Source organism: Gallus gallus, chromosome 1, assembly GCF_016699485.2.
Source record: "Gallus gallus isolate bGalGal1 chromosome 1, bGalGal1.mat.broiler.GRCg7b, whole genome shotgun sequence".
Lineage (NCBI taxonomy): Eukaryota > Metazoa > Chordata > Aves > Galliformes > Phasianidae > Gallus > Gallus gallus.
Window position 1 is genome coordinate 136,781,588 of NC_052532.1, and position 17,345 is coordinate 136,798,932.

General features: G+C 44.6%; 1 protein-coding gene across 1 annotated transcript in view; it reads left to right on the plus strand.

Moving 5' to 3' along the window:
- SH3RF3 (SH3 domain containing ring finger 3) overlaps positions 1–17,345 on the plus strand; it is a 231,622-nt gene that overhangs the window by 185,826 nt on the left and 28,451 nt on the right. The window contains exons 5-8 of the mRNA XM_015277864.3: positions 2,258–2,358; positions 5,676–5,846; positions 9,383–9,636; positions 13,279–13,583. Coding sequence (XP_015133350.1) covers positions 2,258–2,358; positions 5,676–5,846; positions 9,383–9,636; positions 13,279–13,583 — 831 coding nt within the window. The remainder of the gene's footprint in view (positions 1–2,257; positions 2,359–5,675; positions 5,847–9,382; positions 9,637–13,278; positions 13,584–17,345) is intronic.

The following is a 17,345-nucleotide window of genomic DNA, read 5'->3' on the forward strand; positions in this document are numbered from 1 at the left end:
GAGTAAAACTTGATGATGAGAGGCTGGGACATAGGCAGACTGGCAAGATGGCATCATGTCAAAGCCTGCAGGGGGGAGCAGCTATAGAAAAACTGAACCACAATCAGGAAGCAGGCGCTGATTTAGAGTTCAGATGCATATGATACTAGGCTAAGCAAAGTGGCAAAAATGAACAGTTTGTAGGGTCCAAGGCAGCAGCACCAGATGCAGCAGTATTACAGTAACAGACAACAGGCAAGAAAACAAAAATCAAGTGGATAGAAAACACACAGGGCTATGCAAATTTCTTCAGAATCAGTCAAGGGAAGAAAGCAACATTGGCTATTGTGTCTTAATCCCTAGGAATGTATTCTAGCACAAGCATAATAGCAAATGGAAAGCATTTGGGCTCGTGCTTCCAGCAATGATGTTACAGTAGCCACCACCTTCAGCAAAAAGAAGCAAATGGCTGATGCTAACACAGCTGCTGCTCTCTGGGGTTGAGCAGAGGTGTGCAGAGAGAAGGCTGCATGATCTAAGGGGAGGATAGCACATCTCTTGGAGGCAGTTCCTGTAGCTCCCATAAGACACACAGTGGTGGCACAAAGCGAAGAAGTTTGCTCCAGATGATTTCTCAGTTGTGTCTTGGGTGAAACATGTACTCTGTTTCTCTGCCCAGCATCCTCCTCATTAATAAGCTTGAAACAACAAGCGAGGGATCATGCCTCAGCTACGCCTACATTTTTGGGTAGGTTGTTACTACCTCACTGATGTGACAGGCAGGATTAATAGGACCTTAGCTGCAGAACTGGAAAGAAGACTTACTTTTACACATAGGACTAAGAGCTGCCTGGAATCTTCCTTGTTTGAATGTGCAGCCAGAAAGTGGGGAAATAATGAGAAAAAGGAGATGTACTTGTCACTACAACTTCATGATTGAGTGCGGATGTTGGTGAGAGAGGAGACAGCTTGCTGCTTGTTGCCAAAAGCTGGGGAGTCACAGAGCAGAGTCTTCATATTTCACTGCTTGATTTCTTAATGATATTGTGTTAATATTCAGCAAAGCAATATAAATTAGCAATGAGATATCAAGACATGACACTGTAATAATTATGTGGGCTTCTCTGGAATGAGGTGACCTTGAAATCCTTTAATTAAGTAGCAGTGTGTGTCTTGGTTTAATTCAGCGTCATTTGTAAGTGCAAAGAAATGTCTCTGTGTTTCGGTTCCTAAAATAGACCAAAATTTACTGTTTGTTAGATAGCATTTGGAAAGAAAAATGCTGCACTGGAGGTCTGTGAACCACTCATAATCTTTGCTGTATGGAAGAGGCTCTGTCTGAACCTGCAGTTTGTACATAAATCTTGGATTTGTAGATCCATTCTACATATGGATGTGCATCCAGCGTTTGGCTGGACTTACAAAAATATCTTTTGCTCAGGTAAACTATTGCACGTCCCATCAGTCTAACTCTGCTGTATATTTGAAGCAAGGATCTGTTGCTACAGCCCTTGTCATTATTTCAGAGTAAGTTTCTGAGCAGGATTCATTTTTGACATAGATGAATAAGAACTTTGGTGAGACGACTCAAAAGAGTTGGCCCTACATATTTTAGCTCAATTTTGAAAGGGGAATTACTGCACTTAGATTTGCCTTTCAATGTCAGTAGCTGGAAAATGTACCTGCCCGGTTCTCTGTGTGAGAGTGGTGGTTTATTTGCTGTGGTAAAAGTGGAGCATAGTTTCTCCATTCAGAGGTCCTCCTGTTGTGGGTTATGCTGTCACCTGTCTCTTTTGTAAGGAGAATATTCCTCAGGATGAGAAACATATACAGAAATGCGACTACGTTTTGGAAATGCAATAATGTATTCTTCTCCATAGATCCATAAATCATTAACCAAAGGAGTTAAAACTGAGAAAAAAAAACCAACAAGCTGCTGAGGGAAAAGGATACCTTGACCAAAAAAGCCACTATTGCAAAGATGTACATGTTGAGCTGATTTTACAGAGCCGTCACGTAGTTTTGTTTCCTAAAAGTTACTGTTTGCACACAGGTTACATCTGAACCTCTCCGACATGTACATAGAAATGAAGTTAATAAGCTAATATCCCCGCTGTCAGAAATGTGTTTCTAGAATGTATAAGGCTAGAATATACCTTTTTTAAGGCAGCATTATGAACGTAGAAAGTCTGTGAATTGAGAAATGATGTGCCTTCATTTCTGTTTCAAGTAACAGGGGGCTTCACCTCAATCCCTGTATGTTCTTGTATATTTTCAGGATTCCTCCTCGATTGGAACAGCCACGGTGGCTGGTCCCAGGACAAGTGCAATAATTGGAGATCAGGGAATACCACCGAAGGTCCAGCTCCCCCTCAATATGTAAGCAGCCGGCTCGTCTCACTCACTTCTTACTCTTTGTTTCCAATCACATGCATGTGTTTGAAATCTGCAAGCATGAATCTCAGCTCAGGAACACTGAGAAGAGAGATACCACAATTTCTTACACAACTCAGCCTCTGATGAAGCTGAAAAATGAATCGTGAGAAGCAAGACTTCCCTTCCTCTGTGAGCCCTTTTAGACTCCTGGTATATTTATTACAGCTACATGAATCACCATTAAGGAAACGGAATGCCTCTCAACTAGGGAAAATCTTCCTCCTTCATTCAGCTAAAGCTCTTTGAAAGATGTAGTCCTAGGTAATCAAACATCTGATCCATTCATCATTAACCAGAAAAAGATGGCCCATTTGCATTTTTTTCAGTGCCATTAGCAAAGGCATCAAACGAACATATAAAGTGCAAGGGTATCGTGAGCATGTGAGCTTGTTATATAGTGTGTGGAAAAACAGAAGGTTGACTAGGTACAGAACAAAATGATAGCTTTTGTTATAATAAATCTCTTCCAGTCCAATTGGCTTATTTGGTACCTGTATAGTCAAACTTCTCAGCCCTTTCCTCTGATCACACATGCTTTATGTAGGCAGTAGAACTATATGAACACATACACACGCATGCCAGTATTTTAGTTTGTTTGGTTTTTTAATGGGTAAAATAATATCTGAATTCAGAAATTATCTTCTAAAATAATGTAGGAAATCTGCTTTAAGGAGAATGGTGGAGTTGGAACAGAGCAAAGGAAAAATTGTCCTTGGGTACCAGTGTAGGGCCTGCACACCTGTGGGGTACTACACATCACTGGGTACCCCACAGAGAGGTCACATCATCACCCTGCAGGCACCTGGTTGGAGCCTATGTGGCACACAGTGGGGCAAAAATTTATTTCAAATGGTGCCATAATCAGCAGTATTTCTGATATTTAGTTGCTGAATCAGGCCAATTCCTGGCTCTGTGGCAATGCCTCTGTCCTTGTGCCTTAACAGCCCTCTCCTGCTCCCTTCCATTCTTGTCATCTCTCCTAAGCAGCAGCCTCATCATCCACTCAGACATTTTGCATTGACAAGCCAAGCTCCAGCCAAAGAGTTAACATTATCTGAAGGCTGTACCAGACCTGGAGAAGCACAGCCCTAAACAGGGCCGTTGGAGTTTTGCATTATAACTGGATTCACAGATTGTCTCCCCAGGCCAAGACTGTGAGCTGTGCTCTTTCTTAGACATTTTTAGGGAACTGACTTGGGGGAAGGCTTTTTTAGGGAACTGAGTTGGGGGAATTTGCAAAGAAGAACAGAAAGAAACTCATAGGAGAGCTGGAGACAGCTGCAAAAGAAAGCAGCCCACAATCCACATTAGGGCATTTTTCTCCGAACCTTCTTCCAGCATCTCAACCTGCAAATTACATTATTACATGTAGTCCTTTGGGAAAAGGGCTAAGTGAGTGTGACCATCTAAAATGTTCTGTCCTTGACCCCTGATTTACCCCTAGCTCCTGAATATGAGCCAAATTTAAGCATTGACTTTAAAAAGGCAGGTTGAAGCCACGGATTTTGCTCCTTCAAGTGAGTGCAGTTCCCAGCACTTTGCATTATGTCCTAGCAGAGCTCTGTGCTGAAGGATTAGCACTGAAGCATGTAACCTTATTTTATGTCAGGGTGATGCACTTTAATGTTCTGCAGTTCAGACGTAGCCTCATGTTTTCCTTCAGGTGAACAACAACAGACCTGCTCAGGACCACCTAATTATATAGACTAAGCAAAAGATGTGCAGGATGGTTTCTCCCATCTGCTGATTAGTGAAATACAGTTTCTGATTAGGTCTTTGTACCCCATGCATGTGGTAAATATGGCCAAGCACATCAGCCTAAGGATGCCCCAAGGAGCTGTTACCAAATATTTCATATTCTGCTCATTACTGCTGTTTATTTACTGCCTTCAGAATAAAAATAAGGAAATCTGCTGGTGACAGAAGGGAGGTGAATCAGGAAAACTAACAGGATTTATTCAGCAATTATATTTCCTAGAAAGCAAATGTAAAAAGTCATGTATCATTTTTATTGGCTGCAAGTCTAAACTCACAATGGTTATAGTTTTTCATTATTTCTCTGGTTTGCAACTATAGGTTGGGCAGCAAACCTCTTCTCACCCACCCCTGAGCCTGAAAGCATTCTGCTTCACTTTGTAGTGTAAATGCACTTCCTATAAGTGTTTCCCCATTTGTCCTAATCTCTCTGTACCTGTCAAACACAAAGACAAAAGAAAACCCAAAACTCAATGTACAACCTTGATCAAGAATCACCAGAAATCCCATTGTGCATTTGTATAAAGGTGACAGTACCAAAAAAAATCAGTGTTTACAAAGGAAGTGTTGTTCTGCATGTGTATTCTTCCTATCCTATCCACATTTTCTGCTATTCCCCAAAGTGCAAGCAATCATTCTTAATTTTCAACAAGGATATCTCTAAGCAGAGAGAATACCTTCGGGGACTTTAAGTTGTAGTCATTTCACAACATTAGACACGTCCCCAAAGTAGCAGTGGAAGAACAAAAGAGAGATAACAAGGAGGATTCTGAACAAAGGGAATAAATAAAAGCTGTAATTAAATAAATAAAAGGCTCGACATTACTGGGACTGGCACTAAATACTTGAGTATACTTGCATACAAAACATCCACGGCCAAATTCTACCACTGAGCTGTGTCAGCCTCTGTCACTTTTTGCTTTGCCCACACAGTACGAGTATTACCAAATTAAATTGAAACAGTTGAGTGTGTTGTTTCTCAAACCAGTAATGGAGTTTTCTTGGAGTGCAAGAAAAGCAGCCTTTAACATTTGTGAGGTAGCCTACCCATAAGAAAAGCTTCTGCAAATCCTCGGGAGAGGTGGATCACACCCTAAAGCACAGGCTTCCTCCAGATGTTAGACTTCGAGAAGCCCTCCTGCCCGGGTCCTGGTTGCACTGTCTGCAACTGCTCCTTTCTTCTGAGATTGCTACTAAATTCTTGAGCTGAGTGATGCTTTGTGGCAGTGTTTTGCTTCAGTTGCACCCCCTGTGGGAAGTTCTCCTTGCTAATCTCTAAATTACCCCCTCCCTTTAATCTCATTAGCTATCCCCTTATTGTCTCAGCACACAGTTGATCTGTCTCCGCCATTCCTCGTTCCTTGTGCCGTAATGATGCCCTTTTTCAACTACCGTTTCAGAGCAGTGTTTCTGCTCACCTTCTGCTCCACGGGGCTGGAGCTGAGGTGGGACAGGCGGTAGCTGATGCCAGCTGTGTGTTTTCTTTGTGTGACCTCTCCCTGCAGCTACCTGGCCCTGTACGCCTACAAGCCCCAGAAGAACGATGAGCTGGAGCTCCGCAAGGGCGAGATGTACCGGGTCATTGAGAAGTGCCAGGATGGCTGGTTCAAGGGGACGTCTCTGAGGAGCGGCATGTCTGGGGTCTTCCCAGGGAACTATGTGACACCTGTTTCCAGGTGAGGACCGCCAGCCTGGGTGGAGGTGCGTGAGATAGAGTAGGAAGGATTCTGTGCCTGGAGGATGCTGGAAACAAGGTGCCTCTGCTTTTAAATCACGTTTCCCATAGCTGAAATGTTCTAGTCCGTTGCAGACTTGGGTAATATGACTTGCTGGTGCAGCATCAGTTATTCACACTCAGGAAATTTCACTAGTTGCGTTAGGTGACAGCATTTACAACCCCCAACTTCACAAAGTCTGATGTTCCCAGCTTTTATTATTGTACAGAAGGGGACAGACTCTTTAGCGGGGTCTGCTACGACGGGACAAGGGGAGATGGTTTCAAACTAAATGAGGGGAGATTTAGATTAGATACAAGAAAAAAAGGCTTGTTTTACATTAAGGATAGTGAGGCACTGGAATAAGTTGACCACAGAGGAGTGGAAACCCTGTCCCTGGAGGCACTCAAGGCCAGGCTGGACAGGGCTCTGAGCACCTGATAGAGCTGTAGGTGTGGCATCCCTGTTCATTGCTGCGGAGTTGGACTAGATGATCTTTAAAGGCTCCTTCCAACTCAAGTGATTTTATGATTCTGTGATCAATTTGCTACTTACTTTGCATTGTTTCGTAACTCCTGGTCATGTACCAGGACTAAACAAAGCAAGGAATGCTTGTGGCTTGCTTTGTAGTAGCTCCTCACCTAGATTTTGTTTTTCTGAAATCAGATCATTGGATCATTTAGAACAAGGCTAATGTTTGAACCATTAGCGTTCAGAAGTGATAGAAGAGTTCAGCTAATTGTTTCATTTTAACTACGTTTGTCTGTCGCATGAGTTGAGAAAAGGAAAGAATAACGTGTATGGGAAGGAAAGCCATTTGTCAGAGTTGGGTATTGGAGAAGAACAAATCAGAGTGTTTCTTATCCACAGCCTGCTGTGAAGTAGTGTGAAAGCTGAGGAGAAAGTTCACAAGCGTCCCCACCTGCTTTACCACATGTTCTCCTTGCAGACAAATGCTTCCATGTGTTTGCCCATCTCTCCTTTAGAGCAACTCTGGGTTTTCAAATTGAGCTCATCTCTTCTCACGCGCTGTCAGTGCATCCTCCCATAGGCACACAATCCCCCCATCTTTTGTTTCTCTGCAGAGAAAGGTACTCCACCACTCAGAGATCTTCAAAAACTCCTCTGGGTTTCTTCCATCTTCAGTTTATATGAAGTCTGAAGTCCGTAATATGTGGTCTGGGCAAGAGCAAAATAAAGAGCAGATGAGAAGATGATGACTAAGCCTGTTGACAGTCCTAATACTGCATTTTAGCTTGAAAGAAAAAAAAAAAAAAGCATTACTTCATGGGGTCTTCACTGCTCATCAACCTAAATGTATTCACCTGATTTTATAGAGGCCCTCGGCAGCCTTCACTCCTTGCCTCTTCAGCTCTTAATTAGTAAAGCAATTCGTGTTGAAGTGTTGTTGATCTGAATCAGCAAGACTTTATTAAATGCAGCATGTCACAGCTAGAGCAAGACACAAAAGTGCTGAAGGGCAAAAGTCCTTTCCACAAAGCCCAAAAGCAGCTTTATGCTTATATTTATGATCCTGTGCACTAATTAAGTTCCTGTGTAAATCACTGTCAGCGAGAACAGCAAGAAAAATCTGCTAGCAACAAAATACCTTATTTGCTGCACTTTAAACTTGCTTTGTTCCCCTTCATTTTGACAGCAAAGCAGAGGCTTAGATTCATACATGGTTTTCTGCCACTCCTTACAAAACCCAAGAAAAAGAAGTTGACCGTGAATTTAATAACAGTGAACTAGATTTACAAGCTGTCAGACCACGTGTGAGGAAAGCATGGTGAGAAAAGGGCAAGCCCCTCCAGGTAGACTGACAGGCAAAGGGCAGCAAAGAAAATTTGCCATATCCAACCTTCATCTAGTTCTATTGCAGTCACAGATGAAGTTTATGTGCCTATCGGTGTATGTTTGCCCGAAGGCAGCTCTCAGTGGACTATTAGGTCTCCTTTTCTGGCAAACCCAATCTAGCACAGATGGCCAAGCCATCTCCAGCTGAACCTTGCTCCTACTCTGCCAGCTTTTCAAGGCAGATGACAGACAGTCAAGATTTCCATCTGATGGGATTCCTAGCCACTTCCTACCTGAAGGCTGGTGAAAAAAGTCTGAAGAAAAATACCAGAGTCATTTAGCAAAATGTAATCCCAGCAAACCCTGCCTAGATTTCATATGACACCAACACCACGCTGTTGTTTTTCCTACTGTGTTTTTCTTTTTTAAGAGAAGGGGCAGAGGGGACAGCTGTTTTCTGAACCTTCTAACCATATCTTCCACTCTGTACTTTGGCCTCTCTATCAGAATTTCACACATTTGGCTCTTCCTCCCTCCAGTCTTTTCTTGGGGTTGCTCTCCTGTCTGTCTTATCCTCTAAATTGCACCTGATTGTTCAGCATGCTCCCTCTTCCTGCCTCTCCCGCACAACTGCTTGGGAGCCCAGTAGTTTTCCCAATCCCACCCCCATATGTTGGTCTTTACCCTGTCTGTTATATCCTCCTCCTTTGCTCACACCCTACGATGTCTTATTTCCATTTCCTCCATAATTTGTTCTGCATCATATCCCCTTTGCTGCCCTTTGCTGGTGGAGGCCCTTGGCACATGGAGCAGCCAAGGAGAGGAGGAAAGCACAAAACAAAACCTCTGTTTCATAGTGTCTCCTGCTGGGAAATTACTGAGAAACCTGAGTAAGAAACTCAGCAGGAGCTGCTGAGCAGCAAGCAAGTTTGTCCATTGCTGTCCTCCTGCCCTGGTCAGAGAGTTTCTAGCTCAGTGGTAAGAGGAATGAGATGTGATTTAGACTGAACTCACTGCATGACCTCGTTCCTCCCCACTGAGGTCTTCATGGTCATTCAGATGAGAGAAGAGTTATACATGCAGCTTAAGATAGCAGGAAAAGAGGGGCCAATTATTGTCTGAATTTCCTTCCCAGTAAGGGCAGCTGCACTCTCTTGCCTTTTCTATTTCCTTAGCAAGTCTAAGCTAGGGCTGGTTGCACAGGTAAAGCAGGAGCTCAGGCAAGCCCACCCCTGCCAAGCCTGCTGCTTTTCAGTCCCCTTCTAAAGCCACATACCAATTTGCTGCTTTCCAACTTGTTTTCCATCTGTGAGGCTGTATGCAGGTTCAGTCCTAAGGAAGATCTCCGAGTCTGTCTTAATTATTGCTCCATTATTGCCTGTAAAATAGCTTCTGGCCCATAAAACAACATTTGGGAGATACTGATTTCTTCTGAAATTAGATTTGCATTTTCAGTAGAAATTATATAGACAGAAGCGTAGCTTAAAAACTGGCTGGAAAGATTATCTTTTCTGTCTTTACCCTACACTCCTTCGCATGGGATGAGGGGGTAAAAATGTCCTCCAGTATACTTACTGTGTCCTGTAAAGATACAAATAAAGCTCAGTTTAATACTTGAGGGAGTACCATGTTGAGTAACCGGGGGTGCCCATCAGCATGGTGCCTGGCTGTTGAGGTCTATGATCTCCATCTCCACACAGGGTGCCAGTGGGAGCCGGGCAGCCCAGGGCCAGCGCAGCCGGGGGAGCTCAGGCCCCGAAAGGAGCCCCAGGATCCATCCACCCCGTCGGGGCCGTGCACGCCGCCGCTGCTGCCACAGCTGTCAGGCCAGCCGTCCCCATCACGACTCCTCAGACGCATCCCCAGCTACAGGCGGCCTCTCCGCAGCTGAACAACTGCCTGAGGTACTCAGCACAGCAGCCCGCCAGCCAGACCCGCAGCGCCATGCAGATGGGTACGTATGTGTTCCTGCAGGAGCCTCCCCAAGCTGCCCATCCCCTCAGCTTCCTTTCACCAGTTCCAGCACAGCTCCGCGTGGAATAGAGTGTGCTTTATTTGCTTGTAATATTTATAGGCTTCTATTGATCCCTGGGAACCGCGTTGTGTTTATCAGATTGTTCTGTTGCTACAGCTGAAATAGATGACGGTGTTTACAAATATTTATTCAATTTATCTGAGCGAAAGCAAAGCACCCTGCAGTACTAAGGAGATTAGCAGCCCCAAGTCCGGCTGGCACACTGATGGAGAAATACTGCCCATATCACAGAGCAAGGAATGCACATCTTAAAATTAAGAAGCATTTCATTGGGCTGCAGGGATGAAAGGTATTTATTAGGCAGAAGGGGACCCGGTGTTAGCGATAGAGCGAGAGATCTGAGAAATACTGCCACCTTTTTGGAACGAGAATAAGAGCTTCTCACGCCGGGGGGGCTCTGTTCTTTCTGGGTTTCCTTTTTGATGTATGGCACAATTTTCCGGAGCACAATTTATTTCCCCTTCCCTGATGGTTAAGCAGCTCTGATGTTGAATAAAGTAAAAGCAAATCCTGCGGAGGAACTTCACAGAAGAATTTAAAACATTTTGTTTCTGATATTTTACAGGGATGTGAGCCACGGTGTTTACAAAGGCAGATCAGCAAAGGCTGTGACTGCAAAAAACTGAGATCTTTGATACAAAACGAAGCAAACCCAAATTAGCAGTACAGTGTAGTGTAAGCCACGGACTCATACCTTTTGAAGCCAGAAGGAACCACTGTGACCATCTAATCTCAGTTCCTGCACAGTCCAGGCCAAAGACAAGAAAAAGTAATCAAATACACGTGAATCCGAGCGAGCTCCTTCTGCTCAGCACACATCAGGAGGACTTTACATGCCAGCCATGTCGCACTGGGGGATAATCTATTTATTCTCTTTTTGTGTAGTTCAGAGGGCTGCTGCTTTCCCCTCAGAACACACTATCAAAAGCCCTTCTGCTCCTGCAGTGCAGGGGCAGAAACATCCCTTCTCATGCAGGGCTTGCAGGGTGCTAAGGGAGAGCATCTCTGGCAGCTCAGCTTCTGGAAGCTTCCCAGTGCCTCCAGTGCCATACAGACAGGCAGGTGGGCTCCCCTGAAGTATTTTTCTTCACAATGGATGTCCTGACTGATATACAGTGGACCACTGCCTCTCAAGAAGGTCTCTAAAGTCCTGCAGGACAGGGTAATGCACATTCCCTTTTTGAAAGGCCTTCCAGGAGAAGCAAGCTGGCACAGTATTCAAATCACGTTTTCTGTTGGCTTGCAATATGTATGAGTAACAAATCAATTTTGCACAAGGCCACTAATGTAGGAATACACCCAAAATGAAATACGAGTGGTGTAGAACAAAAATAGCCTTCAGTGAGCATTGCTAATTAATAGCATGTTTGATGCAGCACAGTCCAGATCCAGAGATCCCAGAGCAAAGGCATGCATTGTAACAGTAAGAAGATGAAATTACAGGAAAAAAAATTGTGAAAGCCTTGCTCACAGTTTATTTTTCTCAGGCCTTTTATTTTGCTGGTTTTCTTGCTTTCTCATTCCTTTGTGTTTATCAACACTGAGGACTATCTGAAAGAATTAATGTACCTAATATAATTATCAAATTAGTCTTCCACATCCAGATACACACTGTGAAATTCCATTATAGTGCTTTTCCTTTGGGTTTGGGAAAGCCATTCCTCACAGCAACCAGTAGTTCAAAACCTTGACCCTGCAAGCTTAACCATCCCAGAAAATTAGATTTCTAGCAGCTGAGATTGCTCATTACACAAGCTTCAAACAGGAAAATCAGGAGATAATCAGTTCAAGATAACCAATGGTACTCTGGCTCTCCAGAAACGGATTGCACTTTCCAATACGTGTTCTTGGTAATCCAGGGAGAAAGGAATTAATAAGAACAGCCTTGAAGGAGTCTCTGATAACAACTTTTAGGCCCTTTCTCACGCTACATCTAAAATCACTGCAAGTTTAAGACCAGTCACTGATAGTTTTGTTGGTTTTCTATGAACAACATTAACAAAAAGAAATGTTGTAGGGTCAGAGAGTTCCTGCGAGGGAGAAACATGTAAACTTTAGAGGTGCTAATCTGATGATCTCTTGCCCATCAGGTTCAGCATTATATGGCATAAAGCTGAAGGATTAAATTTCCTCCCAGCCACATGAGCACGCAGCTGCTATAGTCAGTGTGACAAATGACACTCCTTGTCATTTTAATCGCTGGTAATGGGTGCTGTTGCTAACTATAGAAACAAAAAAAATAGTGGTTTGAGTTGTTCTGGCATTGTTGCTTAGTTGTAGATTGAGTGAACTCCAATAGTTGCTTTTGGTCCCGCGTTAAAATGTATCCTTTAGATGGATTTATAAGGAATCCACAGATCAGAGCAATTGTCTCGGTTAAAGAAATTTGTCTTGCTGAAATAAAGCTTTTTGTTGGGAATGGGTGTAATTCAACTGGACTTCATCCAGAAGGCTGCAACAAGAACAAGAGAGGAGGCAAAGTGAGTGCCCAGTGACTAGACTGTGTGCTTTCACATTCTAGGTAGGTGCCCTGACCAGCAGAAGAGGCCACTGTTGAGAGGGTCGATAGGTTGTGCTCAGAAAAGTGTTCAAATGTTCAGATGTTGCTCTGGTGCAGAACTAAATAAGATTACAAAACCTTGAAATTATTTGTGAAATGGGTATTTGCCAGCCAGTTCTACTACTGAATCATTTAAATGGGGGAATGTCTGAGTGTATACTCAGCTTCTGCTCTATACCTACATGAAGTGTAAGTAGATGACACCTAAGCAAACAACTAATGTGGAAGTCACAGGAAACATCATTGTGGGAGAGGACCTGGAGCTTCATCATGTTTCTGAAACATGGGGCATGCAACAGGCTCACAAATCCCTGGAGAGGTGACCTCAGTAGTGAGTCGTGGTCACCATTAAACAGCTGAGTACCAGTTCCAGGTTCCTAGCGGTTACAACCAGGGTGTGCTCATAAGGGCAAGCTAGACTAAAAGGCACTGCACGGTCTCTAAGGGACCTTGCTGGCAGAGATGAGGCTGATCTCAGAAAGTCTCCCGTGGATTCCTGCTTAATTTATCTTGCACAGCTCAGTGTTGTGCCGCTGATCATTTTGTTAAGGCTGAAACAAGAGACCTTCATTTGTAATTGCCTTCTACAGGGTCATCGTGGATCATACGGGCCATCCCTTTAGGCCCCATGCTTTATTGCCCCCTAGTATTTCAGGGAGTTAACAGCAGCATTAGGAGGGTGTCTTGCCAGTGGAAAGCAGCTCAGATGAAGTGAGATTATGTATTTAAAAAATCAGATCGACTTTTGAATTACTTCTGAGCGTGGGGATGGATAGCAAGGCTGTAGCCCTGTGGCAGCAGTAGAGAGGAATAGCCATTTTGGCGACCGCAGACAGGCCTTTTGCAGCTGGGAAAGGATTTCTAGGATTTTGCCAAAAACACTTTCAGGTATCCTCGGTGCAGGCTAAGCGCTGCAGGTCTCCATCAGCCCCCAGCATCCTTTTAGCAGTGATTCTGGCAGCACGGTGGGGACCTAACCATGCTCTGACCTCCCTTCACAGCTCACCCCCCGGTGCCAGCGCCGGAGCGTCCCACCGCCACGGTCTCACCGCTGCGGACGCCCAGCTCACCCTCCCGCCTGCCGGCCACCACCATCCGGCCCCACTCTGCCATCTCCCCACAGCACGGCCACCAGCCACCCACGCCGGGGGCCCGGCCCCTCATCCCCCTCACCTCCGCCGCCGCTGCCATCACACCGCCCAACGTCAGCGCAGCTCACCTCAATGGCGAAGCAGGCGGCGGGCCCCTGGGCGGCCCCGCTAGCCCCAGCGCTGCTGGCAAGGCCGAGGAGAGGAAAAACGAGAAGGTAAAGGCCGCTGTTGCGGGCAGAAGTGGGTTTTAATCGCCTGCTGTGCCTCGGGTTGTTTCTCGCATGCTTTGTCCTTTCCCCGCCCTTCCCTGGTACTGCTCTTACATTGCCCTCTGGGGTGAGAAGCAAGCAGAGCTGCTCTCCTGCTGAATGTGTCTATTTCTTCTGATGACCAGCATCCAGTTCTCACAGGTTTGTGGAAAGATATTGTATCTCAGGTCTCAAGAGGAGATGGCCAAGTCACAAACAATCTGCCAGGCAACATGGCAGAAATTAAATCAGGTGATAGAGACCCGCTAAAGCTTCCTGCAGAAATGTGTGAGCAATCCGAGCTGTTTTACTACTTTGCAAGTACCTGGGTTTCTTGCATAAAATGTCACTTCTGTGGCACAGAGGAGCAAGGAGAAGGGCATCAAGAAGTGTCTCACTGCAGCACGCAGCAGGGCCAGCCCTGCAGGAGCCAGCCCCGGCAGCCATGCTTCTGTCCCTGATGCACCTGGCTGAGCAGAGCCAGCGTGGAGAGCTGATCTCAGCGCTCTGCCTTGTGAGTTTTTGCTTTCACCAGATGTTTTCCTTGGGTTAACAGCTTCCATTTATCTGATGAGAGTTGTCTCCATGCTGCCTAGCAGAGCCCACTGATGAAATGGCCTGTTGGAATCACACTCCTGGTTTGTGTTGCTGTAGGAAGAAGAGACGTGGAGGCTGGCTTTTCCTTTGAGCCTGCAGATATACCTTCTTGAATGTCCCCCATGTTTTCCCATGGTGACAGGCACACATAGGGTAAAGATTTACTCTGGACATTGTAAACTGAGATTGCAAATCTCTCATGTGGTCACAGTCACACACTGCCCACAGACTGCCCCTAGTTTCTCAGGATGAGAAATACAAGTTTTAAAATTGCTTCTGTAATCCTGTCCTGAATTGTCTCTGATTGTCTTTTGGTGAAAGGGGAAAGGTGTAAACTGCTCCCGTAGGCATGAAACTTAGATATTTGCTTTTGAAGAATGAATTCCAAGTATTCATTGAGGGCTCCATGGTGAGTGAGCAATACAGTGACCCAAATGGTTACACATTTAAGCACTGGCACAGGCTGCCCAGAGTGGGGATGGACTCACCATCCCTGGAGGTGTTCAGGAGCCGTGTGGATGTGGCACTGAGGGATGTAGTCAGTGGGCATGGTGGGGATGGGCTGGCAGTTGGACTAGATGATCTCAGAGGTCTCTTCCATCCTTAATGATTCTATGATTCTATACTGAATTTGAATGCAGGGAAGGAAAATTATGATTTTTGAGCTCCACAGATAAAGAGAGGTAAATCATATACTGCATCAATAAAGTGAGCATTGCCAAAGATCAGCACAGTACCTGGGAAGTCCTGGAGAGAAGCGATGTTAAATCTGCCATCTCTGACTGTATGGAGTGGTACAAAACTGTGCTCAACTGTTTTGAGAAATATGTTCCTGAATCTCCTCCATGTCATATTTCACTTTCATTTAAGAAAGGTCTGAACTAACGATGCTTCCTTTCCCTTTATAAATAGTGACTGATGTTTGGCCAGTTAAATCGTGCTCCTACTCTCTGCATAATCCAAATCAAACCCAAATAACTCTTTGAAGCTGTTGAGAACTTGGATAGTGCCATACTAAAAGCCACGTTACTATTCAAAAAGGAATCTGTGAATCAGAACTGGAGCCATGTCTGGAACCACACTCAATATTTCCAAAGTGGAGGCTGGTAGGGCAAGTTTGGGGGTAAACAGGGAACAGCCGTAACACTCAGAAGGAATATCTGTGAAGAGGTAATATATGTTATTGCTACACCTGTAAGGAAAAAAAACAAAGTTGAGTGGCGGAAAACAGAAGCTGGCACATAACTAGCAAACTGCCAGATAAGCAAAGACTGGAAGCAATTTGTCTGAGTTTAGTTTCATTATAATAATCAGTCAAGTACTTCAAGATGAAAGGAACAGAGGGGATGTTAGAAAGAGGAGTCATAATAAGGTCTTCAGCTCTACTGAACACAGGGTGGAAGAAATGCACAGGTAATTATCTCCTGAGAAAATGAGATTAGCAAGCAGTGTCTGAGGTAAATTGCAACGTGCCATAAAATCAACATTGTTGTTGAATTCAGTGTTTTTTGGGATCCAGTCACTTTTTGGATTTTAATCCCGACTTTTGTATTTGCAGTTTCTCTTGTAGGAATCCATGGAGAGTGAGGGCTGAGCAATCAGAGGCAGAACAGCTCTTTTGAGAAACCTTCTCCTGTTGTTAACTGAGTTTTTCATTTACACACAGATTGTCACTGAGAGTTCACTGTAGTACAGAGGGAGTTCACGTAGTACGTAGGAAAAAGTGCATATTCTGTGATGGCCATGTTGAGGATCCACTGGATGTCATGGTTCTGTTGTAGAAGGTGTTTTCTGTGAGGGCTGTAGAGGCAGTCTTTTGCATTTGTCACTCTAGCACTGTCAAAGATATTGATCCTTGGGAAGTTTTCTTCAGATGACAAGATTAGAAAGATTGCCTGGTTCCTTGAGGCCAGGCTGAGAGAGTGGGAAAATGTATCTTAAGATATGATCCTCTACTAATTTATGTTTTATGAGTTCCTGCCTCGATTCCATGCAGTGGTACCAAATATGACATCAAGGGGCAGCTGTTTAAAGGAGTCTGTATATGCTACTTGGGTAGCTCGTTCCAAGACAGGATTGCTTTTATGTCCTTGTTGAGTATACTGCTGAGGCACTCATTGCTAATGCTTTCCTCTGTGCAAATATTTTATGTGCCAGTGATATTTCACCAGTTCCTGTTGGTGTGCAGCAGTCAGATGCAGCACATTTCAGGATTTCTCTAAAATCAGGGGTCCGTGACTCCGATTTTTACTCTTCTTTCCTTGAGATCTAAAGACAAGCGACAGAAACAATCCCGAGTTCTGGTTTTCAGTTCAGTAGGAATGTTTTGCTTGCTCATCTTCTACTGGAAAAAAAAAAAATTAGAAATCCTTAGGTCTATTTTTTGATGCTTCTGTTATTCCATTCAGCTTATTTTTTGAAAGTCTTCATCAGAACTTTCAAACTTGCAGGTAAAAGTTGGCACCTGCATTCAGATTTATAATAGTGTCTGACTGGCACACTTGTGCTGACTTAAATGGGAGACAAACAAGAGGCAAAACACGGCCTTCACGCCAATCTGCACTTGTCAGTGTGCACTTATCCCAGGAGGATGCTGGAACCAGCCTCCTGCCCTGTTAGAGAGCAATTTCAAAGCTGCTGGTGGTAGCTGAGGTAAGACCAAGCAATAGATAGCGCTTAAGTCCACTGTGCAACCATGCTGTTAAATCGAAGCCGTTTCAGGGCTGTATGGACTCAGTACAAAGCAACAGGAAAGGCAGCTTACTTGGAAGTAGAACAGACACCACAGGAAAAACAAGCAAGGACTGAATACAGACATGGGAGCATGGCAGAAGTCAAGGAGGTAACATGCTCAGGGCAGCACAGGAGAGAGAAGGGCATTAGCAGAGGTGGGGAGATGCAGCCAGGCAGCAGAGAAGGGATACCAGTACAATCCTCCCTGACAAGGGCATGAAAGAGGTCAAATAGCATGAAAATGGGGAATGGGCTGTTTGCTCTAGGGCTGTGGGTGGTGTCAGGAGCCCACTGAGCTCCAGCTTTGCCATTTGCTCATAATGTCTGCTTGTGTAACTGTCTGAAACTCAGAGAGATACCATTCCAATTCCTGAACTTTCTGAGCATCCAAAAGCAAGG